Raw genomic sequence first — 27,796 nt, 5'->3', positions numbered from 1 at the left:
TTGCACATCACGTGACTGTAAAATGTTTAATACAGAGTGTTCAGCTAGCATGTTAAACAATTCGGCATATCCCCACGACAGGAAAAGATTCAGACTATAAACAGATCGTCATCCACATAATTATATAATTTTAATTCTTGTTTTCCAAGCAGTTCCACATTGTATTTTAATTCAGGTGACCGAGACGGCCAGGACTCTCTTTGGAATTTGACAAAAATAGTTAGGACCTAGGTTAAGGGTGTAAACTCGAATTCACACCTCAATGGTAACTCTAGCAAACCGGTATTGCAGCGAGGTCGGAGGCCGCAGCAGGACCAGGCCCCTCATGGCTGCTGACTGGCTGGACAACATTTCCAGCAAGCCTGTTACACTAACAAACCCTAAGGCTTCTCCACAGCCAACAGCCATAGAGAAATCTCCATGTGTCACGAAGCCCAGGAGGGGCCTGGAGCAGTGTGAAGTCAGCCCCGGAAGGGGGCCTGACCACAGCCCCTGAATCCGAGCCTCCTGCCCAGCTGTAGGTGCCCCTGCTGCCTGGCCCTTGGAGGCCCCCTGCTCCCCATCCTGCCTCTTCTCCTTCTTCTTCTTTTCTTTCTCCTTCAGAATCAAGCTTTTAAATGGGTCGCTGTGTCTGGATTCGCAGGGTCCATGGTAACACTGATCCTGACTGAGCTGGAACAAGTCCTCCTTGGATGGGACACAGATCATGGTGTGTGGCTCTGGGCTGCCCTTCTTGAGCAGGGACAAGCTGACCCACACCAGCGCTCTGGGGAAATCAGCCAGAATGGACAGGCAAGCCTTTCTAGTCAGTTCTTGCTGGCCTCTGCAGGGAGCCCTCCTGACCTCAGAACTGGGCCCACACCAGGAAGAGAGTTGCTTCAGTAGTTTCCTACTCCTGCATAAAGGAAGAGACATAAAGATTAAAAACTATTAAAGCGTAACATATATTTAGTTCTAATAATCTTCTTTTCATGTCTGTCGTCTCAAACTAAGAGTAAAGATTACAGAATTGGGGCAAAGAAAAAATTAAGGCAAAAAAATAAGATAGACGGTAGGGTTATAATTACAGCGAGTAAAGCAAGAGGAGGAGCGCTTGGGAAGAGAGGGATATAGAAGATACAAAGGGAAGGGGAGCGCACTCAACAGGAGAGCGCATTTATAGAGTGCTGAGTGGACAGAGCTGAGAGCAAAGCAGCAGGGGGGTGGGGCTCACTGCCACTGCACAGGGGAGCCACACCTCCACCATGCTATAAGGAGGCTACAGGCCCATCCCGCATCCACACAGTTCACAAGAGCCGGCTCAGAACAGAGGCTCGTCACCAATCAGGGCCACATGGCTGAGGACAGCATTTTCAACCATTTCATAGGTTAGTGTCATGTCTCAAGCATTAAACTGTTTCCCTCTATGAAAGTCAAGGGGATGGCTCCCCTTTTCAGAAAGACACCAGTTAGCATACAGGAATGGTAACGCTCACACCCCAAGCATGTTCAATATGGAAAACTGTTCAAAATGTATCTGGCAGGTGCCGACACTTACCGAACAACACAGAGCTGGCTACCTGTGGCAGCTGCGTGGTCCTCACTGGCATTCTGTTCCAGGGCCACCTCAGTCCCCGCCTGAGCTTGACAGCCTGTAACTTCCGGCTTCCTAGGTTGGTTTTCAGCTATGCTTGCCTCATTCGATAGCTGGCAGGTCTCTTTGGGGACACAAGGCACTCCAAGCCTTCTTGGGTCAGTCTCTTGAGCACCAGGCACTGAATCTATAACAGCTGCTTCTTGGGTCTGAATCCTGGACTCCCAGTCCCGAGTCAGCTGTTCCCAGGGACAACAGAAAGGAGCCAGTGTGCCAAGCTTAACATAGTTGGGCCTTTTAGCAGGGGGGCGTCTAGTGAAAAAAAGAAACAAATTTTAAACTATTGAAGAGTAGAGAATTAAAACAGCCATGATCATTATAACACGCACTCACGCGCGTGCGCGCGCACGCGCACGCACACACACACACACACACACACATGCACGCCTGCACACATACATCTGCCGCCCCAGTGCTGGGTTTAAAGGTGCATACCACCATCACCAGATCTTTGTGGGGTACTTGTTTGTTTGTTTGATTGATGTATATGAGTATGCTATCGCTGACACACCAGAAGAGGGTATCGGATCCCATCACAGATGGTTGTGAGCCACCATGTGGTTGCTGGGAATTAAACTCAGGACCTCTAGAAGAGCAGTCAGTGGTCTTAACCACTGAGCCACCTCTCCAGCCCAGATCTTTGGGATTTGGTTTCTTTAAGAGATAACACATCTGCAAATGTGTGCAGCACTTGAGTACTGATCTGGAGAGCTCCAAGTCCATGGTCTCCTGGGGTTGGGCATGCTGTCCCTGTAGACTTCGAAGGCTCTAAGTCAAGGGTACTGTGAAGCTTCTCCCTCACTCCTGACCTGACAAGAAAACCAGCAAGAGTATGAAGACCAAGTGTGTGCCTGCAAAATTAAGTGTGCAAACACTGTATGTGGAAGGACCCGTAGGAAAGTGATCGCCACATCCAACTCCTGGAGGGTGGCTTAACACTCCAGTCAGAAGTGAGGGAGAAGCTTCACTGCACCCACGGTCTCTTGGGAGGAATCACATGACTTATGTTCTGCTAAATTCTGCAGTCAGTATTTATGGTTTGCTCTCAGACTGCGGCTCCCAGCTATGATCGGAGAAGCCTCTTTTTGCAGTGGGTGACAATAAGGTCTTATAACTTGCCAAAGTCCCAAGAATCAGTGACACTGGGTGCTTGGCCATAAACAAGTACATTACTCCTTCCAAGATCTGAGGAACAGTAGGGCAGAAAGAATGGAGGCATAGAACGCAAAAGCATCTTCTGAACACAGGCAAGTCTCAGACACACAGGCTACCTACAAAGATCAAGCCAGTCAAACTCCAGGGGGTGGCAGTGGGGTGGGGGAGGGTGGGTGAGGATATGATATGTGCTTTTAAGCCAGGCAGTGGTGGCACACACCTTTAACCCTAGCACTTGGGAGGTGGAGGCCAGCCTGGTCTACAGAGTGAGCTCCAGGACAGCCAGGACTACAGAGAAATCCAGTCTTGAAAAGCAAAGAGGGGCTGGGGATTTAGCTCAGTGGTAGAGCGCTTACCTAGGAAGCGCAAGGCCCTGGGTTCGGTCCCCAGCTCCGAAAAAAAGAACCAAAAAAAAAAAAAAAAAAAAAAAAAAAAGAAAAAGAAAAGCAAAGAGAACAAAAATTCCCGCATGGCTATGGGAGGGGCTCCCCAGGCTCTGAGGAGCTATTGGTAGTTACTACTTGCCCAAGGAGTCATTTTCTTCAGTGGTATAAAAATTGTTAGGTTGCCTATGATCCAGTAAAAAGGCTATACCCACATCCACACCCAGGCCCATACAAGCAACCCAAGTTAAATCAGTGTGTCAAAAATAAAAAGTCAGGAAAACGGGAGGAGGAGTTGGGAAAGGGAGGTCAGCAGGAAGGGGCAGGGTGATAAAAGAGGACTATGGGGCAGTAAATACAACCACAGTGCACTGTACAGATGCATGAATGATCAAAAAGTAAAGTAAAAAAGAAACAAATGCTGGGTTACTCTGTGCCAGCTGGAGCCACCGTGCCTGGGTGACTTGAAATAAGTATGTGCTGGGTGAATGAATGATCCAGACAAATAGAGATGGAGGTCCCCTAAAAGGCCGCTGATGAGACGCAGTGTACCTCCATGCCGCAGCCTTACAGAACTCCACCCTCCACCACAGCCGGCAGCTAGGCCACATTGCCAAAGCTGGCCTGTTACCTGCTTTTATATGACGCATGAGCTAAGAATGATTCTCATACTTCCCGTCATTGGAAAAGGAAAGTGATCCTATTTTGTGACTGAAAATTCTATGATTTCCATTAGCGAGTGACTGGGAAATAAGCCCGGGTTGGAACTCCAGCATATTCTGTTTATCTGTCACCTGTGGTTGCTTCCCTGTCCCTGTGACAAAGCTGAGACCTTGTCACAGAGACCAAAGGGTCTACAGGCAAAGGTTCACAACATTTGACCCTCTACAAAAGTCTGCCAACATTTGGTATACGATTGTTATTTATTGATAGAGGGAAATCCACACATTGGTTAAATGAAAAGCTCAGGTTTCAAAGTAAGGATGACACCATTCTTTTATTGGGGAGACTTTGTACTTATAGAGAATATCCGTAAAGACCCTAAACAGTGAAAATAAACATTCAGTTACAGGGCATTCAGCCACTCAGCCACTCAGCACAGTTGGCACGATACAGAGCACAGACTTGCTGGGAAGCTAATCCAGGATCAGTCACAACTTACCCACCAAGTCAATCATCTGTCTATCATTCAACAAATGGCCAGAAGGCCAGCCAACCCTACACCACACACACACACACACACACACACACACACACACACACACACACATGCATGTTACACCCACGACTAGATCCACAAGCACCACAAACAAGAGAGTTTCTGTGCTTCCAGGAGCCTACAATTTAATGGAAACATGGGTTCTATGGTTCACCAGGACTTCTCTATATCACAGAAATAAAGGCCCTCATTCACTCATTTCCAGTGAAAGATATGTAAGAAGGACATATACAAGGATAATACTAAAATATTAAAAACAGTTTGTATCTCTTTGGATGGCAGAACTGCCCCCACTTTAAAGTGTTTTACCTACGTCCATGGTTTCATTAGCTTTTATAAATCGGTACTATTCCAAAACCAGGTTTTTTAAAAGTGAAATTTCTGCAAGAGTGGGGACATGGGTAGGATAGTATGAGACCCACAGCAAGTATCTGAGCTGCATGTCTGTAGTTCAGATGTCAATCACTGAAGTCAGACAACAGTTGAGAGAAGGGCTGTACCAGATGGGCCTCTATGGGGCAAAAAGGGATGTCCTGGCTCAAAGCACTTCCTGGTAACAGAGAGCACAAGGAAAGCCTTTACTCTATCCACAGGTTGGAAGCCATCCCTAAGCTATCAGGCAGGTACCCCCTGTCCCTGAGACCAGACTAGAAGAACAGTTCCTTCCTTACCTTTGGTACTTCTCTAGAAGGTCCTTAGCTTGGTCTTCAGCGAAGAGAACGCCAGCACGACAGTCTGGGAAGTCGCCTGGGACATTAGGTGACCGTTTGTACTGAGAGTGTACTGCAGCCTCTTTTAATCCACCAACCCTTGCACCTCGGTAGATCTGAAAGACAAGAGGGCCTGTCAGCTTACCGACCTAAAGTGAAACTGTCTAAACGTCTGTATAGGGGAATAAGAAACAACCTTCAAGCCCATCATAAGGAAAACTGATCAATACATGTTAAGATAATCCTATAACCAAACACCAAATTCAGTAAAACTGAATGAATGAAACCTCAGTCAGCAGGGGAAAAATTCAGTATCCAGTAACAGACACATATAGACAACGGGCATATAGATTAAAAACGTGTACTCACAGAGATATAAGCATCTGACAAAGTATGAGAAGGTAACAGACACCAGATCACAATGGTGTTACTGTAGGGGGAGAGCTGTGAGGTGTGAGGGACATAGGACATTGCCTGCGAAGCTGTAACCTTCGTTTCCTAGTGAGATGAAAGCACGGGGTGCACAGCCCCTCAGTACATGTGGACCTCATCCTTTCTGTGTGACTGAAATGTGCCCAACCGTCTGGGGATGCAGGTCAGTGACAGAGTGCTTCGTAGCCTGCCTAAGACCCTCAGTTCAATACTCAGTACTGAAGAAAAAGCAAACAAAGATTTTCCTAGTAAAACAATTAAGGGGAACAATTAAAAAAGTCCCCTTCCTGGGGTTGGTGATTTAGCTCAGTGGTAAAGCGCTTGCCTAGCAAGCGCAAGGCCCTGGGTTCAGTCCCCAGCTCCAGAAAAAAGGAAAAAAAAAAAAAAAAAAAAAAAGTCCCCTTCCTAAATGATTAACTGTTCCTTGCACTAGGCATAATTGCTAAAAATGCACTTATCTGCACAAACCCAGCAGTCTACACTGACACACCTCTTACCATCTCTAGCGGAGTAATGCTTAAACTAACCAGAAGATGCTCCCACACAGGAGTCAATAAAAATTTTGACAGTTAAAAAATAGGAACAGTATATGCTTATAGTTAGCACTTAAAAATCACAACAATATGCCCAAACTGCTATAAAGACTGTTAGTAAACATATTCAGGTTTAAAATGTGACATTATTGTTACTTATTAAAAAAAAAATTCCATTTCAAAATCTTCAAACATTGTTCCTTAGCAGGGTGTGGGAAGGTTCCTGGGAAGGAGATCACGGGACAAGGGAAGACAGATGAATGATCAACACATAAATCAAGCATGTATGGAAATACCACAGCAGCTGTACAGTTAATATGTTAATCACTGTAAAAATAAATAAATAAATTGGGGGTGGAGGGGATGCACAATATGAGCCGGGCACTGTGCTTAAACCTGTAATCCCTGCCTGGGAGCCTGAGAAGAAACAAACTCCAGGCCAGCATGAGCTCCATAGAAAGACTGTCTTTGGAGGAAGAGAGCTACACGACTGTCTTTTTTTTATTAATCAACTTCATTTACTCTGTGTATGTGTGCATGAACATGGGCACATGTGTGATAACACACGTGTGGAGGTCAGAAGACAACTTGAGAGAACTGGTTCTTTCCTTCCACCATATGGTACTGAGAATCAAACTCGGGTTGTCAGACTTGGTGGCAAGCACCCTAACTTGCTGAGCCGTCCTGCTGGCCCACAGGTTATCCATGAGAACCTGGCTCCAGGAATCACGTGCTATAAAGTATTCTATATTTTTACATCCACTATTTCACCTCTAAGGACAGAAATACACTGTTCAGTTCCTAAATTGTGCAGCATCTATGATCAATTAAGACTGTGTTTTAAATATTGCAATTATTAGTTGAAATCAAAAGGACACTTACAAATGGAATCCAAAAGGCCATGCCCCAGCCCTTGGGAAGGAGGATGTCCCAGCCACTGCCCCAGCCCAGTCGGTCTTCGCCAGTCACTTTTCCCGGCTGCTGAATCAGAAGTATAGGTATCTTGGATTCACGAGCCCCTAAAACAAGCTGTGATCCGGGCACCAGCAATTCGCTTCTCATGCGGTTTAAATCCTAGGGGAAGAGAACAAGTCAATACAAACAGCCAGTCTTCTAGATCTTAGTGGGCCTCCCCAGGACCAAACTTAAAAGAGAAAGCTCTGGAATAGCAAGCATAAGCCAGTATAAGTATAAATATACTTCTTATAAAGATTTGCCTCTATGCACAGGCTTTGGTAGGAATAGGCCAAACACCTGAAGGTTGCTGTCTGGGCTGGGGGATACAGAAGACTCGAGGTGAGCTGATGTATGCTCATCGTGCTAATCTCATCAAATCAGTCTATACTTGTACACTCCATCCCTTTTATTTCGATTATGCTATCATTAAGGTAGTACAAAAATTAACCACAACTTCTCAAAGATGGCTCTTGGGGAAAATGTTCTCTGCTCTTGAGGAAATGTCTTAGCAGATCTGGATGATTAAAATGGAAGGCACTGTGAACAGTGTGAACCAACACAACATAAGGAGTGAATGGTGTCCTCCCAGAATTCCCCAGGTCTGCTCACAGAAGGAAAATCACCTCTACTGAGTTCAAAGATCCCAGCTAGTGTCTCAGCTGACTGGTACAGAGCACTCCTCTGTGTTTTGGTATAACTATAACCTCTACTATGCTCCTCAAACACTGACCTTTTTACTTTTGCTAAGCTTCTCGGACTGCCTGTGTATTTACCGCCCATTCTACAATATCTTCCCTGTAGCCCCAAGCTTCCCACCTGGAATTTAAGACCTGTCTCTTCAGACATCTGTCCTTGAGAAGCACACAGCCTCTCAAATGCCTCACCCTTCCCATGGTCCTCTTCCAAACCCTCCCCTGACTGAATAACCCCACAAATCCCAGAGCTCACTCTTCATCTATCCACACACTTACTGAGCACCTCTAACCTGGGAACACAGCAGTAAACAAATCAACATGACTCTGGCTCCGTGAGCTGATGCCATCACCATCGTGTTAGGAGCTAATCCACAGATACCCTTTCTCATCTTCCAGCAACCAGAAAGAGTCATCACTTTTATCTCTGGACCCCAGCCCCTTTACTCCAGCTGCTGCACAATCCCGACCCCTACCATGTCCCTGTGGTGTATTTCTTTCTTTCTTTACAATCATCTGTTTTATATACATGTTTCTTTTAAGGCTATTTGAGCCCTTTCTCCGGCTCTCTCCCAAACAGAACCCCAGTCGAACCTTCCCTCCACATACTGTTAAGTGAAATCCGGTCATGCTATAACTAATCTCGAAACCGTCAGTGGACCACACAGCTAGTCCACACATTGATGCCCTGAGGTCCTCTACACTCTAGCCTGTATGTCCCTCCAGCACTCTGCCTTGTCCCACTACTAACGCACAGCTCTTGCCCCATCTGGGGATTATGAACAGATCAGGCCACTGTAAATGCTGCTTATACTTCCTGACAACTTTCTCCACTGCAGCCTTCACCTTGCCTCCAAGAAGTCTAGTTCCCATCTGAGAGTAAATTCAAATATCCGCTTCTCCACACAGAAAGCCAGCTTCAGTGCCCTTACGCATTCCTTAGGCTTCCCGTCACCCCAGTCATCTATCGGCATCTGACACAATGCCTGACTCTGGTGGGGGCTCAATCATTCTGAATTTACAGACAGAAAATGTAAAAGGAGTAAGATCAAAGAAAAACATATTTAAAGCACGAGATTTTACACTTTAGGAAAAGGTCTTTTACTAGAAATCATTCTTTAAAAAAAAATCAATGTATCACAATAAAGAATAAGCTCATGGGACTCTGAGACATAAAATCACCACTCAGGGTCTCTCCGGCAGCAACTCTCCCTGGCAGTCCTGAGCTTACCCGCAAGCTGACACATTAGTTACCTGGTCCACGATTTTATTCTCTGTAACGCTCTGGCAGATATCCTGGTTCCAGATGAAGCTGTGTGCACACTCCACAGGCACACCCTCCAGAAGCAGCTGCTTAACTTGCTCATTGTCTAAGAGGGAAAAGAAACGGCCTTCAACCCACACTCTAGCTCCATCGACCCCTACCTAACAGGGAAGACTGAAGACAGGAAAGGATTTCCCTCAATAAATAAGGATTTTCTGAACTAGAAGACTTTCCTTGGCAAAAACTTACATTATTAAAATAGGTGTCCTAGGCCATGAAATAACAAAGGCTAATAAAGACTTTTCTTTGATATTTACTTTTGTGCGGACAACTACAATATTAATAAGCTGCCCCTCTCATTTAAGATAATCAAACTCAAGATGGCCCCTTCTGTTACCCTTTATCTCGGGTCTCTTAGAGCTAACATTTACTAAGCTCTTCACTCCTGTCGGAGAAACAGGTTTCTCCATTCCTTTAAGGTGAGCAATGTTTGTGAACTACATTGTTTCTTGAGAGTCTTCATGACAGAAAAAAAAAGTCTTTCAAATCTTATTTTGTTAGACTGAAGAATTAAAAACAAAAACAAAAACATGAGGAGGTAGGGGGCTATTATCCCTAAATACCAACACAGAAACTCACTCGAAAGCACACAGCTGTGTGTCTGTGGGTCTGTTGGCCCCAGGTGGGCCAACAGGGTGGGGTGTGACAGATCTCAGAGGAGAACAAAGCCAGAGAAATCTTAACTGATGGGCAGACCTGAAGAGAGAGCTGCAGAGAAGCAGCACTGGCTCCTATAAACTGTCCTACCTCATGGAAGAGGTCTAACCTCAAGGAAAAGGTCTAACCTCGTGGAAGAGGTCTAACCTCACGGAAGAGGTCTAACCTAACCTTGTGGAAACTACCCACAAGATCACAGGTGTAGTGCTGAGTGCCAGTGAGGGTCACACTGGCCTTGAAGGACCAGCCCCATCCACAACAGCCCTGACTGACCCAGAATGCTGCCCTGCGGAGCTCACACAAATCTGAGGGGCAGAACTGAGGTATTATTCCGACTGAGTTACAAACAAGAGAGAATTCTCAAAACAAAGGCACAGGAAAGCACTAGTTCATCTTCCAATAATTCTAGATGATGGACTAAAAGGAATGTGCTACAAATTCAGAAGAAGGAGACTCGGAGACACACTTCACTGAGGGAAAGAGCCAGTCTGAACAGACTACCCACAGAATGATCAACCATGTGACCTACAAGGCTAAACTCCAGGCACAGTGACAACACAAGGGTGAGCAGGAAGAAAGCTGCAGCCTTCACCTCAGGTAGGGACAGGCAGCTCCTAGCTTGAGTAGCTTTTTCTTCCCAGAAGAATCAGTTGTAGAAAAGGACCCAGAACTAAGGTCCTGGAAGTCACAGCTGCCTGCCCCCTGCTGTAGGCGTGCCCAGAGCTCCGGAAGTCCTCTACTGCCCTGTGCTCTAAGAGTGCTCACAAGCACTGGAAAAAGACGACTGTTCACCTGCCATTTTGAAGCAACCAGACAGTACTTCATGGCTCTGGTGGTTTGGTGAGGACATACAGCCAGACTATCTCAAAAGAAAATTTTAAAATTAGCCCACACGTACAGTGTGGCTCCGTGTTTTCTTTCTTTCCTTTTGTTTTGGTTGGTTTGCCGCTAGGGAGTGAGCGTAAGGAAGCTGAGTGCAGGCTTAGATGCACACTGAGCGTATCCCTGCCTCCCAGCCTTGCTCCCTGCTCCCACAGCCAAGGCTAAGCACAGCTCTTGTCCTGCCAGGACAGGTTCAGATCATCTCTGAAAGTGTAGTCGCAGCTGCTAAGACAGCAGATAAAGCAGACACACAGCACAAATTCGGTGTGAGGTTTCCTTTCCACTTCCCCAGGGTTGAGACTTGAACTTGGACCATGTGGTGCTGGGTAAGAACGCTATCACCGAGCTACACCTCCGACCTTGGATCTGTATTTTGAAATCCCACCTCAAAGCTATTTACACAGTAAGCTGTTCTGTTAATGAGAGTGAAAAGTGTTTCTAAAAACATGTTAATAATTAACTCTTTCTTAAGAGGTAAATGGTACGAAGCGTGAAAACACAGCAATCCGGTTCCTAGGAACCTTTTCCTTTCAAAGCTGCCTGAAATCCAGTTTATACAAGAAAATAAGGCACTTGATACCCAAAGCAGGCTTTAAGGATGAGTACATCTGAATTGATGTTACCATTACTGTTTGAGACTCTTCTAAGGACTGACTTCTTAAATGACCCAGTCCACCAAAGTATAATTTTATCCTTCATTTTGATTTACCTTCCTAGGTGAGATATTAAAAGTACTGATATGATACTAACTCAACTAATTCATGTGAAGAGTGTCCTCCTTGCCTGCAATCACGTACTCAGGACAGTGACACAGGAACACTGAGGAGGCTCAAGAGCAGCCTTCTTCTTCAAGTTCCAGGCCGGTTATAGGACACAACAAGTCCTTCTCTCAAAACAATAAGGATTAAACTCAGGGCCTCTCACATACTAGGCAAGCACTCTACCACTGAGCTACATCCCCCGCCAAAAAGTATACTTCTTTGTATAGCTCAAATAACAAATAAAACATATAATAAATTACGGTACTTAAAACAGGTTTTAATTATCTCAGCACTCAGGAGGCAGAGACAGGCAGAGCCCCAGGAGAGTTCAAGGCCAACCTGTTCTACATAGAGAGTTCCAGGCCAGCCAGAGATACTTAGTAAAACCCTATCTCAAAAGATAAAACAGTAACAATAAAAACAGGCTATAACAAATATAGCAACATCTATCACAATGGTGAATTTTGCAGCAGAAACGGAATCATATTTTTCACAACAGACTTTCATCATCTTTGAACTGATTCATATTAAACTTGTTAAAAAGGATGTGATAGAACTGCCAATCCAAAACCCTGTATGAGGGAGCCAGAGAGCTGGCTCGTGGCTTTAAGGTTTTCAGGAGACACTCCGATTTCCGGTCACGCTAGACCATATGCACTGTAGGAAAAGGCAACGAAAAGGACTTGGGCTCCACAACAACTAACTTACCTATGTGTCTTCAAATCCTCTCAGCCACCTTTTATATGGCGATCTCACGGGGTCGTTTTATTTGTCCCTAATAAGCTAGCTAACTACATGTAGAGAGGTCAAAAACAAAATTGTCAAGTTGTTATGACACATACTTAAATGCTCTTCTCCCAAAGCTCACAAGCTAGTTTAAACTAGTCTCCTAATTAATGGTGTTTAAATGACAGTAAATCCAATGTAACATCATCACAACTGCAGCAAACCCTTGAGAGTCTCGGGCAGCCCAAACCCACCTTCCCACACTCCCAGCCAAACAGCTCTCAGGTACCGCTACTCTGTCAGAACCGTGTGGTCTGATACTTCAGCACCTGGGATGGCCTTGCCAGGATTCGAACCTGGATCATCTGTATGGTCAGACAGAGGCTTCCAATGAGCACAAGACCAGCTGCTGGTGCACATCCCTTCCTCACAGATAAATTCTGAAACTCCAGTCGTTTGAGACAATAAAGAAAGACACACTTTATTAGGTACTAAAAACAGAGAACTCAGGGAAAAAAAATAAAGAACAAACGTAAGCAGCTGGCTCTGTGGCTCCCCTGTAAAGATGTCTCAGCGCCATGTCCTCTGGCACTGCCCCAGATACAGCTACTACACAAGTGACATCCTGAAGTCCCTGTACGTCTTGGCCGCTAACAAGGGGCCAGGGCAAGCACTCACCGTGGTATCGTTCTGGATCAGGCAAAGCTCTGCACCGCTGTGGAGGCAAATTTACTCTCGGGTCCCTGACTGTCAATCCCAGAATAGTACCTGCTGGAATTTCTGCCGGTGACGATATCCCTTCAACAAAACAGAGACACAATGAACGCATAAAAGCGAGTTTGCAGAAAGGCACTCCCAGGACCTACAAGGTGGCTCAGTGAGCAAAGGCACTTGCTGACGACCTGAGTTCAATCTCTGCGAGTAAAGGAGAGACCTGACTTCCAGAAGTACACACATGTACACATACATAATTAATAAAGGTAATAAAAATGTTTTATTGACACAATCTTGTTTGTATTTTGAAATCTTTCAGAGTTTTCCAATGAAACGTTTTCCCTTGGGATACCTGTTTTAAAATACATATCACCCTTTGCCCACTAATACCTTCAAAAATAAATTAACACTTTAAAAATAAAGTTTCTTGGAAAATAAACTTTAAAGACCATAAAGACCATTCCTTACAACTGAGTACACACTAGAGTAACAGCATGTGCATCCGGGGCAGTAAGTACAGACTTAGGTCAACACCTGCTGCTCACTGCTGCACTCCAGAAAGCTGTCACTTAGAATGTGAACAAGCTCGCCACTTCATTGACGACCATGGACCCAACGCTTTCTTCTTTAACTCTGGGCTTCTTACCCGATTCTCCTGTTACATCACAACGAGTGACAGCAGGATAAAAAGCAAGGCTACTCCTAGGAGCCCACCTGCAAACCGCTCTCCTGACCACTTCCCGCTCCTCCCTAGCGCCCAGCCCCTTGTACCTCCCAACAACTGAAACACTGCTTCTTGTCTCTGGTGAAGAGAAAGGCCATGAGGACTCCTGCACGTGTCAGTCCACCAGCCATGCGGTGTCTCCTCTGCATCCTCCTCACCCTGAAAAACAAGGACACCTCCTCAGCAGAAAGACAACGAGCCAGGCTCAGTGCCTGCTGCAGATGGAGCACACTGCAACAAGGCTCTGCCCGACTGGTTTCTGTGTGAGAACAACCAGTTCACTGGAGCGGCAATGAAGGTGACAGCCTATCTAGGACAGCAAGCGCTACCAGTGAAACACTCTAATTAGCAATTCACATTCACGGGAGGGAGTACAGCCGTGCTTTTCAAAGACACAGCTTAAGTAAGCACTGTCCCTCTCTTTCCCTAAGAGACCCTCTCCCGGGAATCTTGCCACCCTCATCCTCTCTAATTTAAGCAATAGTGTCCCTTTCTCACCAAACCAATGAAAACTTTAAGTAAACCACTGCACTCATTGTTCTCAGCAACGCTGGAGGAGACGCGTAAACACTTCATTTCTGTCTTTCTTGGCAAGGCTGGGATTTAGCAAGGTTGCCAAAGCATTTCAAGTATAGAAGTGTGACAAATACGACTGCCTAGAGTCACTACTCATGCTGAAAGCCTCCTCCAGACCCTAAAGTGGTAACTTGTCTGCCACTCCCCTAGCAGAGCTAAGTGGTTTCAAGTCCAGGCCCTAGAATCAAGCCTTCTGAATTCAAATCTTCACTCCATCCTTTGTGAGCAGATACAAGACCTCTGTATGCCAGGCACTGTGCTAAGCACTGGGGACAAGGTAGAGGGCAGGGCCAGCACTGCCTGCCACCGGAACCACAGATGTCAAGAAATGTTAATGCAGAGCAGAATGTACCTGTAAACGGAGGAATGTGCAGATGCAACAGAAACAACAGGCAAGCAAGATAACCAGAGCAGGGGAAGGTTCCAGATGGAGTGCAGAGTGCAGGAGACAGGCTGAAACCTGAAGAACGAGGGACATTTAGCCCAACCGAGAGTAGCACACAGGGTGCTCAACAGGCAGAAGGAAAACAGGTGTGAGTCGTGACAGAAATGGGAAGTAGCACATTCTAGAGCCTGAAGGCCAACATGGCCAAAGACCAAAGGTGAGGGGAGAACTGCAGGTGTGAGAGGACACAGGTCACAAGAGCCTTAGTTAAAATTAAATAAAGGTACAAATCAGTTCCTCGGCCGCTCAGTCACATAAGTGGTCAACACTGTCACATGAGACATGTTGCTCAAAACTTTCCAGAAATCAGTCAGATAAGCCAAACTAAAAGAAAACAAAAACTGAAGGAAAGGGGGGAAACGGACATAAAAAAGCAGAGATTTTAGAGATATCCCATTGCCCATCTAGGGAGCAGGGATTACCTTCTACAGAATCAAGAAAGCAAGCAGAGGATGGCACTTAAATACCCAATTGACTGCCACACCCACTGAGATTCCATCTTCTAGAAGTCAAGGATTAAAACAAAAATTAGCAAAAACAAGCTGGGAAATACTCACTACGACGCAACCCACTGGGATAGGAGATCGTATGTGAGGCCTCACAAATCTGCCGTTTACTCACTCTGTGTACAGGAGCAGCCCTCAGTGCTGAGGTCAGGATACAGTGCGAAAGAGGTCCGACCAGCCGGAACCTGTTCATCTCCATGGTCAAGTCACTGAGAGAAGACCAGAAAACAGAAACGTCCATCACACATGGTGTCTCTACCACTGGCGAAAATGGGACAAGTCATAGCAGACACAGTGGCACACAGCACAAGAAAGCCGGGCAGGGTGGCACACACCGTTAATTCCGGCACTTGGGAGGCAGAGGCAGGCAGTCTGAGTTTGAGGCCAGCCTGGTGTATGCAGTGAGTGCAAAAGGCAGGCAGGGAAACCCTCTATTGAAAAAACAAAACAAAAAACAAAGGGGAAGGGGGGAGGGGGGAGTGGCGTTCGAGTGTTGTCACAAGGACAGTCTCACTCTGAACCCCCTCCTACCTGACTACGATCCCTGTAGTGGGAGAGAGCCACGACCGTGGCTGGCAGGGATCTCCTGTCCCGTCACCAATGGTCTTCTTCGCTCGTCTAGCATTTTCCCCATCATCTCTCCTTTTTCTTTTCTTGCCGATTTTGTCATCAGCTAGTCCTGCCTGAATGTCTTCCTGGGCTGGTGTCAGGAGTGGGGCAGGCACACAGACACTTGGCTTGACGGGTTCTGAACACTGGCACGTTGTTTTTATTTCCTCTAGGACAGCCTAAGGAAGTACGTAAACATTTAATTTAATCTTCAAAATTTAAACACAGAGGGCTCAAGAGATATATGTCTTAATGGTTAAACCACCTCTTCTGGCCCCCATGGGTACTGGGCATACACATAAAATAGAAAATAAGTAAATCCTTAAATTTTTTAAGTTAAATGCAGTGTTCTAAGTTATATTGACAGAGATGGGTATGCTCACTATGCTAAACATTACCGAATGCATACATATTTATCAAATCATTATAGTCAAGCTAAGTATATCCATTCTTTGCTCAATAGTTTTAGATAAAAAAAATTAAATAAAAAAAAAAAATCAGGGGCTGGAGAGATGGCTCAGTGGTTAAGAGCACTGATGCTCTTCCAAAGGTCCTGAGTTCAAATCCCAGCAACCACATGGTGGGTCACAACCATCTGTAATGAGATCTGATGCCCTCTTCTGGTGTGTCTGGAGACAGCTACAGTGTGCTCACATAAAACAAATAAACATATCTTTAAAAAAATAGACAATCAGTCAGGCATGACGACACATGGGTTTTTGGGAGACAGAAACAGGCAGATCATTTTGAATTTGAGGCCAGTTTGGTCTACACAGCAAATACAGGAAAGTCAGGCACTCAGAAACAAATGAAGGAAGGAAGGGAGGGAGGGAAGGAGGGAGGAATGGATGGAAACTAACATTTTAATTGATTCATTAAAAAAAGTATAACATCAAACTGTCAGCCAAACTTGTATACCCTGAAATGTCTAAAATGCTGTCTCCCAGTGGTAATTATGAATATAAGCGTCCACGCAGTGGAAGGAAAGAGCAGACTCCCACATGTGTACGGTTAAAGCCCTCCACTCGCTGTGTAATTAGATGGAATGTAACAGAAAGACATACCAGTTTAAGAGTTGGGTGAAGCCAGATCCACAGCTGCCTTTCCTCAGAGGCGTCCCCTGGGGTCTCCCTAGACTTCCAGATGAAGGTAACCGGCCCAAGCATGTCTCTGGGATACTTATTTGCCCGGTAAAGCATGAGGCTCCCTTGCCGCTTCCCAGACAAGCAGTGAACTGCAGCAAAAGTCAGTCCTGGCACACACAAATGAAACAGTGTAACTGCAGGTGCTGTGCTCACACACAGCGTTATTTATTCCGGAGAGAATACTATTAGCAATTGTCAGTCTCCGAGAGAAGCTTTAGTTCTGGCCACAGCTTAAAAGAAAACTGGGCACAGAGTAAGGTCTCAAGAAATATTTGTTAAATCAATGATTTAGTGAGTTTCAGGTTGTTTCTGTCTCAGTTTATTCCACAGAATAATGGCTCACTTTACACCTGAGAATGTTAGTAAAGATTTAAATATCAACTCAACCTTTCTTAAATTAACATACTCACTGGGAATATCTCACATTTCCATATTAAAACTGTGAGGTGCTTAGTAGTGTTTATAATGGACATTCATTTACAAATGAACAGATACAAGGTTAAAGCAGCACACAGCTTTAGAATTTACCTGTGTCTATGCTGCACATTTGAGAAAGTGCCTTCAGTATTTCTTCCTCTTTGCCCTTCAACTCCAAACAACAGTAATATGATAAATCCTGAACAAAGGAGAAACATAATTAAATATTCTATGCTCTGTTATGGGGTAAAAATACTAAGAAGCCAGTAACCCCATTGAGGAACACAGGAGATGGCTCGGAGGTTAAGAGCACAAACTATTCTTGCACAGGACCCAAGTTCAATTCCCAGCACCCACTTTGGGTGGTTCACAACTGCCTGTAACTCCAGGTCCAGAGGGGATCTGATCTAACATCTCAGGCAACCAGAAAACCTATTCTAAAAACACAATCAATTCCCTGAAGCCAGCTTTTCAACAACTCAAAACCTAAACCCTGCCCACTGCTATTAGCAGGTATTCTTAAGCCATCCGAGTCAAAAGCCAAATGCATCTTCATTTAGTTCACCATACACAGTGTCCTACAGTTTAGCAAGCATATCGTACTTTACTCTCACAAGCAAGTTCAAAATTGGCTATAAAAACTGCTGCTTCTAAATAAAGAACTACTCGTTTCCCAGATCTACATAAGGTGAGAAGCCACAGTGAAGAAGTAAGACAAGAATTCCACGAAATTCTGCCAAAGCTGTTCACGTGGCAGCCAGTGCAGCACCTGGGCGTGCAGTGCTGAACTGGAACATGAAGAATTAATCTGTCCATCTCCCTCCCATGCAAGTCTGAGTAAGCAATGCACGGGGAAACTGAGGGGAAGTTGAGGAGAGACTAGACTGAGTATGAAGAATCCTCCAGAACTGTGGTGTGGTGACAGCTACAGTCACTGAAGTTAACACTCAGTCCTACTATTCTTCATCTCCCAGGAGAGGGCATCAAGGCACCGAGATAGTGACCAGTTCCCAAAGCAACCCTCTCCACAGCACCTTGAAGTAAGTCCAGTCTGTGAAGCAGTCAGAAGTGAAAATTACAGCGGTGGTTTGAACAAGTCCCTATCAACCACTGCCATCATTGACACAGAAACCTTTCTGCCAACAGTGGCTCCCTCTGAGTTACCAGTGACCAGATGGAGCTCACCCAAATTTATACAACTGCGTCACAACAAAGAAAAATGGTCTAAAGTCAGATGGCCTGAGCCCCAAGCTCAGTGGCTGTATGGTCAGGGGTAACTCAGTCTCCACAGATACAAAACAGGAACTTATGTCCACGAGCTGTTGTTGTAAGGACTACTGACGAACAAACACATGTGAGGCACTAAAAACAAGTGTTCTACTCTAGTCCAGCACCGCCTAGTGTGAGGCCCTGTCTCAGAAAGAAGAAAAAAAGAAAAGAAAGGCATCCTGTCCCTCGTGCCCATCTGTTTGACTAGTAATCTGACAGATGTGTATCTCTCACTAAGCTTCTTCCTCTCCGCACCCGGTGGAGTCCTTGTCTGCACCGGTAAGGTGTGTACCGTCACAGAAAGGGCTTCATCACATCATGCAAGTCTAAGAGTCTGCACAGTGAAGGCTCTAAGTCCAGCAGCATGGCTCACCTGTAGGAGGCAGAGGTCTGTCATAGCTCGATAGCAGGCTCGGTGGCTCTTGGCCGTGGGCCTCTCCCCGAGACAGTAACCCCACCTCTTCACCATATGAAACCGTTTGGCATGCCAGATATGAGTCTCTAACCATATATTCTTCTGTTGTCTGCGGTTAAACTCCAGGGTCCGGTTTATGTGACATCTTCGGGCTTTGTGGCATTTATTTTTCGAATGTTCTTTTTTCTGATGAGCGGCTTTCTCAGCCTACAGTTTAAACAAGAAAGGCTGAACCTACTTTGTAAGCGTCCCAGAGCACAGCTGAGCATTAAGATTCAAACGACTAAGTATGAACAGATGGGACGGAGACCTGACGGGCCACTCTGCTTAGTTGGTTAGTTTGCAGTTTCTTCAGTTGACTGAGAGGGAGACAATGGAAAGGGTTTCAGAGGCAGGTGAGCCTGGAAAGGAGACAAAGCCCCAACACTTGCTAACAGGACAAGCAAGCCTTATCCCTTATGGAGATACAACACACAGGCTGGAGTGATGGCACCATTCTCTCCAATACCCAGGTTCAATTCCCAGCAACCATGTGGTGGCTTAAAACCATCCACAGCTTCTGGTGCCCTTTTCTGACTGTGGGCACCAGGCATAAACATAGTGCACATACATGCATGCAGGCAAAGCACACACATACTAACAAGATACATAACACTAATTTCTTATCTTAAACTTAAGATTGGAAATACAGAAATAGAAACACCAATTCATTCATTTCATTAGACTACAGACAGATAACTGCTAAATTTTGCTAGGAAACAGACCTCACATGCAATCTAGAAAGTAAACAATTCCTGGGGGGAGAGGGACTGAGGGGGGGCGGGTGCAGCTGCAGCGCACACCTTTTGACCCCAGTACTCAGGAGGCAGAGGCCAGCCTGGTCTATAGAGTAAGTTCCAGTACAGCCAAGGCTAAACAGAAAAACCCTGTCTCAAAAAAACCAAACCAAAACCAAAACAAAGAAAGAGGAGGTTTTGCTTAGGAAGGTGGAAGCCCATGCCTGTAATCCAAGGCAGAAGATCAGTTCAAGGTCGCCCTTAGGTACAAGTCAAACAAAAAAAAAAGGGGGGGGGGGCAAACAGAGGGGTCCCAAATACTGTATCTTAAATTCCTGCTTTGGCGTGAGATAGGGTCTCACCATGTTGTCCTGGCTAGCCTGGAAAATAACTCTAGACCAGACTGGTTTCAAATTCAGAGATCCTCCTGCCTCTGCCTCCTGAGCACCGGGATTAAAGGTTACTAAAGCAGCTATAAAATCTAACTGCCTGCTAAAGCAGCTAGAGAAGTGGATAGGGCTACGTAATGGTCAAACTACAGATATTCAAGAAGAAAACGAGAATGCCTTAGGACATATGCTGACGTCCCTAAAACTCTTCTAGGACTGACAAACGTAAACATTTACACTAAGGGAAGTGCCTACCTCCTTTTTGGCCATCTCCTGCAACCTTCTAGGAAGGCGTTTGACGTTGTGGCTCATGGCTCTTCGCCGCATGTGCCGTGGAAGAGTCTGGAAAACCAGGGAATTGGAGGACTTCTGGGTCACAGCTTTTAACATGGCACTGATCTCGGCAGCTCGTGCTTGAGCAAAGGTAGAAGCTGTTGACGGGAATGGCAAAGGTAAGGTCACTCCTAACAAGTCAGCAGTCTCTCCGCTGGGTTTTAGTGGGAGCCCAGTTGAACAAGAGCTTACAGCCAGGCACTATGATCCTATGAGGGAAGCGCCAACACTGGTCACTTCTGTGCTCTGTTCCCTCGAGAAGACTCCTCAATGTTAATATTTTTCCAAGTTTTCTAAAAGAATCCCATTTTCTAATTAGAAAAAAAAAATTGAGCTTCCTAAATAATCTGGTCAGTAAAAAGGATTAGCCAACCTTAGGAGTTTTGTGTAACATGATCACAACTGCTGTTTCCTATTCTTATTAGTTGTACATGTGTGCTGTGTGCTTATATGCGAGTGTGTGGCCACTTGTGCCCAGAGGCACATCTAGAGGCCAGAGGAAGATGTCTTCCTCCATCATTCTCTGATTTGTTCCTCTAACATGGGTTTCTTAACTGAACCAGGAGCTTACTGGTTTGGGGGTACCGGCTGGACAGAAAGCTCCCAGGGCCAACCTGTCTCTGCCCCACGGCCCTGGGGTTATTAGCATGTACACCACACCCACCTTCCTGTGGACGTGAAAGACACAACTCTCATGCTTGCACAGCAAATGCTGTGACCACCTCTCCACCTCGCCAGTCCCTAATCATCACCGTTCTTAAGTACAACATTCACAAATGAAAAGACAGAGTTTACTATTTTGTTTTTTTCAATACTTGTAATTATTGATTTTCTTCATTATAAAACAGAATCAGTCTCAAGCAAAAGCAGGGTACTAGAGAAACAACCAAATTCATCTGAGAAGGATCAGAGATATCAAAAGGACATCTAAGCTTTGTTCAAGGGACACAGAATTTAGCTTAGAATTTAGTAGGGGTGGAGGTCATGCAGCCATGAAAGTGAGGCTGGCAAGAGCCCAGAGCCAAGCTTTAAATCCTGGTGTCTACAAGATTTGCTCTGCATACACAGAACCATGCTAAAGAGTGTGTGAGGTCCTTTCAAAGGGGCAGAGAGATGGAGGAGAGGGGAACAGCCCACCCACAGACTCAGGAGATGAGTCAGAGAGAGTCTAAAGAAGGGAGAGCCGCAGGCTTAAGGATGCAATGGTCAAAGCCCAGGAGAGAGGTGAGCAGGTGGTCAGGACAGAGCGGGTGGGCAGCGAGGCAGGGCAGCGAGGCAGTGTGGATAAAGAGCTCGCACACCTCCCAACAAACACCTACCGGTTATATATTTGGGGATCTCCTGAGAAGTGCCCTCAGGACCTGCTTTCCAGCCTCCCTTTTTCTTAAACATGGTTTTGGAGGAAGTCTGCTCATTCGCATCAGACTCAGGAAGTAAGTGGGGGCTCATCTTGATCTGCCACTGCCGTGAGGTTCCAGAATGAAGCTCTAGTACATTTTCAAAAGCAAAACAAAAAGAAATACATCACCCACACAAGAGACAGGACTACAGCACAGAATTAACTGGTTAACCCTAGAGACAACCTGTAAGTTATTACACACGCACACACGAGCACAGGTTCTGAGTATTAAATTCAGGTCTCCAGGCTCATCCAGCAAGGGCTTTCACACACCCTGGGCCATCCCACAGGCCCTACTACCTTTTTTAAAAGGGGAATCTTGTGTAGAATAAGGAAAAGCCCAAGTCACAAAGTAAGTAAGCAGTAGAACAGGTAATCACATCAGTGTGACATATTAACACACACAACAGCAATCACATCAGTGTGACATATTAACACACACAACAGCAATCACATCAGTGTGACATATTAACACACACAACAGCAATCACATCAGTGTGACATATTAACACACACAACAGCAATCACATCAGTGTGACATATTAACACACACAACAGCAATCACATCCGTGTGACATATTAACACACACAACAGCAATCACATCCGTGTGACATATTAACACACACAACAGCAATCACATCCGTGTGACATATTAACACACACAACAGCAATCACATCCGTGTGACATATTAACACACACAACAGCAATCACATCCGTGTGACATATTAACACACACAACAGCAATCACATCCGTGTGACATATTAACACACACAACAGCAATCACATCCGTGTGACATATTAACACACACAACAGCAATCACATCCGTGTGACATATTAACACACACAACAGCAATCACATCCGTGTGACATATTAACACACACAACAGCAATCACATCAGTAAGATATTAACAGGTACAGAGACATGTTTTCCTTTGAGATTCCCAATGCAACATGAATTGTTAATGTAAGCCCCTTGCTATGGCCTGAACGGTTATGGACATAAGAGAGGTCAGTGGAGAACTTTACAGGGTTCCTGTTTATTTCATTGGGATGTGAATTATTAAGCTACTATAATCTTAAAACATGTTAAAAGGTTTGTCATTGCGAGGTTTAAATGAGATACTTTTTGGGAAAGGTGAACCACATGTCAAACCATAGTCCTCTACTTCTAGATCTAAATCTAGAGCTTAAGAGTTTATATCTAACATTTATTTAAACAGGGATAAAGCAGGCTGCTTTAAATCAGCTTTCCTAACTGTCATTCTCCACTGTTGTCCCAGAGGACATGTGCACCCTATCACTACACAAGGATGTGAAATTACCACACTAGTTAGTGATATACTGACTATATTTCTCTCAGGGGACGGAAGTATACCTTAGGTTGAACTATGAGCTCTGAAGTGTGCATAATCATCCTATAATGGCATGCCTGTCTCACAAAGTCAAGTGAACACCTAAGGAATAGCAAACCTCTATTTTTCCTCCCCACTTTCTCTTCTCTTCCATTCGTACCCCCCTCTCTCCCTCCCTCCCTCCCTGCCCCATCCTTCACACACACACACACACAATGAATATCTCACACAGACTGTAACTTTATGTATCAATAGCATACTAACTTACAGAGGACAACTTTCAAAGTCAGTTCTCTCCTTTCACAGTGGGTTTAGGGAATGGAACTCGGGTGGTCAGGCATGGGTGGGCACTTTACCCACTGAGCACCTATCCTGAGCACTTTACCAGACTGTAATTTTAAAGTCTAGAAACAACTCATTAAGTGGGTTCTACTTCCTTCATTTTTCAAAAGAGAGAATGAAATTCCAAAGTGTTCCATGACCACAGTGGGTGAGCCCACAGCTGAGATTCCAACCCCAGGCAGAGCTGGTGCTCCATGCACCCTGTTCTTCCACAGTCTCCGCCCTCTGGCAGAAGCTGAGGAAGGAAGTACACTGAAGATTCTCCCTGCCCTCCAGGGACAAGGACTGGTGCAGGTTTGTGAGTACTAATGTGGGCTTATAACTCAACTTTAACAAGAAGGCAGGTTTCCCAGCACAAACTTTGATGAGAGTTTTCTGTATCTTTCCTTAAATGAACTCCTTTATGTCCAAGACGATGGTGAGCAAACAAAATTGGCCAAAGCAATTACTCAAAATGAAATGACAAGACCAGAGTGTGACCAGACCCGGTGTGTGACAAGGACGGTGTATGCGGCTTACCTTGTTTCTGAGAACAAGACCAGTGTGTGATCAGACCAGTGTGTGACAAGGACAGTGTGTGACAAGGACGGTGTGGGTGGCTTACCTTGTTTCTGAGATTGGGAAGGTTTCCCCCCAAAATGGCGCTTTCCATCTCTCTCAGTCACAAAGCCGGAGGACAGAGTCACATTACTGGGCTGGCTTCTCATTTTCTTAGCATGTTTTCTCTCCTTTGCGTTAGACATTTCTGGAAAGAGAGCAATACACTTAATAGAGGGAGAGAAAGCTCACCAAATGAACTGCCAGGTGTGGTTGCTCACATCAGCGTCTGGAAAGCAGAGGCAGGAGTTCAAGGTCAGCCTTTAGCTGCACAGTACGAGGTCAGCAGAACTACCTGAGACCCAATTTCAAAACGTAACAAAGAATATACAATTCTAAACCAAGCCAGTAATATGGCTCAGCGGGTAAGGGCAATTGCCACTAAACCTGCTGGTCTGAAGTCAATCCTGAGACCTACACAATGCAGGGAGAGAGCCTACTCCCAACCGTCTTCCAACAACTACATGCCCACCAAGGTATGCTCCTCACCCCCAACACAAATAAATAAGAAAGGTAAAAAAATAATAATAATAACTTTAATAAATATTTATATAACTCAAAGTTTGATGATACCAAAATGTTACTATCTCAATCTGTAGCAGAGATTCCAAAAAAGAGAGATTTCAATAAAGTCATGAAAGGTACCCAGACCCAAAACTCATCACATACATACAACAGCAATCACATCAGTAAGATATTAACAGGTACAGAGACATGTTTTCCTGTAGGGGGGCGGGGCGCCTCTTCGAGATTGAAGGCAACCGGGACTGACTACACAGCAAGCCATCCTGAGCTTCACAGTTTTTGTCTCAAAAAACAAAGGAACAGAGTTTCTTCACAGAACTGTCCAACTGGCATATTTTACACGGCCAAATAACTAAGTTACATACAAACACTAATGATGCATAAAGTGAGCTGAGGCAGGGGCACTAAAATTAAATTACTTATAACACTTTATCTTGGCTCTTAGCTGAAACAAGAAGACTGAGATAAATTATAACTAAAATATTTGAGTCCACACTGAAGATAAGTTACTGGTGTTGAATTCACTCAGACTTCAAGGGAAACACATAAAGGCTGACTGCAGAGAAAACCTGATGGGTTAATTAGGAGTTCACTCCCACACCTGGACCAACACCCTCCTTTATTCACTGAGTCAATTTGAAACACTTCTTTCCTTTTTCAAAAATAAAATTCATAACATGGCTGACCAGAGATATAACTTTTAATATCCCACACCAGGTAACATAAAGAACCAGAGATGTTGTTTTAATAAAACAATATGCATTTCTGTATTTTTCCACAACTACACTAGATAACAGTCTGAAATGGAGATTTAAAACCTAGTGGATATTCACGTAAACAAAGGGACCAACATTGGCACTTGGCATAATACATAAAGCCTTCGCCCCCATAGAACAGCCATTGATTCTTTTGCTGATGGAGGGAAGGCTAAACTGTGCACCGTGGAGACGCTGAAATAAAGGAAAACTCAGAGCAGCAGTTACCAAGCCTGCACTTCGACTCCTTAATATTAGGATTTACTTCTACCAACACATAAACTTCCATGTAGACAACAGCAAAGACAAGTGTGTTATCCTTGTGCCTCAAAGAAAAGGTAACCAAGCCGCTGGTGATGTAATTTTCCAAGCTGGTGAACATTCTGAGATCCATCCAGGCCTGCTAGCCCCATTCCTTACTCCTAAAATTCAAAACAACTGGAGACTGAGAGCACATATGAAGTGTTCTATATGGGGATAACTGCGCAACCTACGGGAGAGCCAGTAAGAAAATGTCAGCTGGGGGTTGGGGATTTGGCTCAGTGGTAGAGCGCTTGCCTAGCGAGTGCAAGGCCCTGGGTTCGGTCCCCAGCTCTGAAAAAAAGAAAAAAAAGAAAGAAAGAAAATGTCAGCTGTAATTTTTGTTTAGGAATCTACCATGTAAACACAGGAATCAGAACCCAGGAGGACATGGGTAGAAGACGACAGAGCCAAACAGGCTGTGGAGTCCAAGCAGGAAGCTCTTTTATTCCAGATGAAGCCCTAAACCAAGCACAGGGATCCCGTCATTCTTGACTAATGAGCAGGGGAGCAGCCCTTCAGCATTACATGGGACAAGATGGGGACAGGATGACAAGGAATAAAGAGGACTTTCTTACAGTACATACTGACCTTCCTCACCGTCACACTGCACTCAGAAGACGACCACAGACCAAGTCTGGGATCAAAACAACACAAGTATTGCAGATTCACGTGCACATACAAACGAAGCGTCACTAGAAAGCTATGTTAGCAAGGTAAGAAACATGTAGCCCACTACTACATTCCCTCTGACACAGCATGGAAACTCTATGTAGCCTCAGACCTTCTTCGACTGTAGGTCAAAACCCCATACAGGGTCATGTAGCTGGATGAGGGGTGATGAAAAGTCCAGCAAGAGCAATTCAAAAGTCAATCGGGTAGCGAATCTGGCAGTGTCCGGCTGTGCTGTACCTTGACTTCCCTCCAGCCTTAGTTCAGCAGTGATGGCCTATACTTACCCACCATACAACACCAACGAATACTGCCTGAAACATAGCAGCCAAGATTCAAGGAAGTTATGAACCTGGTGTTTATACTGTACATCCAGGTTTACGCTCTTAAGAAATGATGTTATAAAAACAAGCCTAAATTTCTCTTAAAATTGTTTTCATCATATGCCAAGTTAGCAAGTCTTCGGATTGTGCTGGGTTGCACTGTTGGATTTCAAAAACTGCTTGAGTCGCTAACTTAAGCTTTATTTTTTAAATAATTTTGGTTTGGATTGGGATAGACTTTTCCAACAACTGACCCTAATCGTAGTTCCAATTGTACTACATATTTAGGCAAAATATCATCTCAGCACTGACTATTATAAAATCAAACATCAGCTCTGAAAAAACACTTTAGATGCTTTATGTCCTGCAGTATCAAATACTCAGCCAAAACTCGTCTTTATGAAAAAAAACAAAAAACAAAAAACAAAAAAAAAAAAAAAACACAAACATACATCTATCTTAGAGGGTGCAAATTAGTTTTTATCTTTCTCAAAAGGCAAAATTACATCAAATACACTAAAGAACTGCTTTAAAATACACTTTTTATGATATATTATCAATTACTGATTAGTATATCTTAATATACCCAAGGTCCTGGGTGGGAAAGCTAAAGTCGTGAGCTAGAGGAAGATGACTCTTCTCCGGAAAGCAGACCCCAGTCACTAGGGCTCTGCTCAAATCTTGAGATCGTGCATAGAAAGGAAGCAGGGGATGGCGAAAAGCAGGCAACGCCACACCTCTGCTTGGTCCCCCCCCCCCGCCCCCCGCAATGACCTATCCGGGTCCTTTACTGTACCAGGAAAGGGATACAAGCACATTCCCAGAGGGGATTCCGCCTGGCAAGGCAACGACAAACTTAAAAGGAGCGCAGGAGCGAGAGGCTCTGGACTGCAAGAGGGCCCGCCCAGGCAGCATGGACCTCCGCAAGTGAAAGATGCGGCAACCGGACACCGCCACTGTGAGTAAGCCCACACACGCGGCGCCCGCTAGGCACTAGCGCCTCACTACCAACCTGCCAAATGCTCCGAGGGCTTCGCCGGTCAGTGACAAGGTTCTGAAACCCCTGGAAGATCCCACCACGGCGGGCGAGCAAGTGAACTGAGCGCGCATGAGCAGCACGGCTTCTTCCTCCACGTGTCGTGGA

At 45.1% G+C, this 27,796-nt stretch overlaps 1 protein-coding gene across 2 annotated transcripts; it reads right to left on the bottom strand.

The window, feature by feature from the left end:
- Pop1 (POP1 ribonuclease P/MRP subunit) lies at positions 1-27,762 on the bottom strand. Of its 2 annotated transcripts, NM_001130550.1 has the most exons (17): positions 27,665-27,756; positions 24,085-24,225; positions 21,702-21,869; positions 20,305-20,480; positions 18,843-19,091; positions 17,312-17,399; positions 16,703-16,890; positions 15,561-15,817; positions 15,145-15,238; positions 13,550-13,661; positions 12,743-12,862; positions 12,421-12,510; positions 8,969-9,084; positions 6,948-7,139; positions 5,062-5,216; positions 1,538-1,885; positions 113-895 (listed from the first exon to the last, which is right to left on the bottom strand). In NM_001130550.1, the coding sequence occupies exons 2-17, from the start codon at positions 24,221-24,223 to the stop codon at positions 253-255; spliced, it is 3,135 nt and encodes a 1,044-aa protein (NP_001124022.1). In that variant the 5' UTR covers positions 24,224-24,225; positions 27,665-27,756; the 3' UTR covers positions 113-252. The 2 variants fall into 2 exon arrangements, with proteins under 2 accessions (NP_001421538.1, NP_001124022.1); NM_001434609.1 differs by lacking the exon at positions 12,421-12,510 and having other exon boundaries at positions 1-895; positions 27,665-27,762.
- Between the last annotated feature and the right edge of the window lie 34 nt (positions 27,763-27,796).

Source organism: Rattus norvegicus, chromosome 7 (assembly GCF_021556685.1).
Source record: "Rattus norvegicus strain SHRSP/BbbUtx chromosome 7, alternate assembly SHRSP_T2T, whole genome shotgun sequence".
Lineage (NCBI taxonomy): Eukaryota > Metazoa > Chordata > Mammalia > Rodentia > Muridae > Rattus > Rattus norvegicus.
This window is presented reverse-complemented; position numbering and strand designations above follow the sequence as displayed.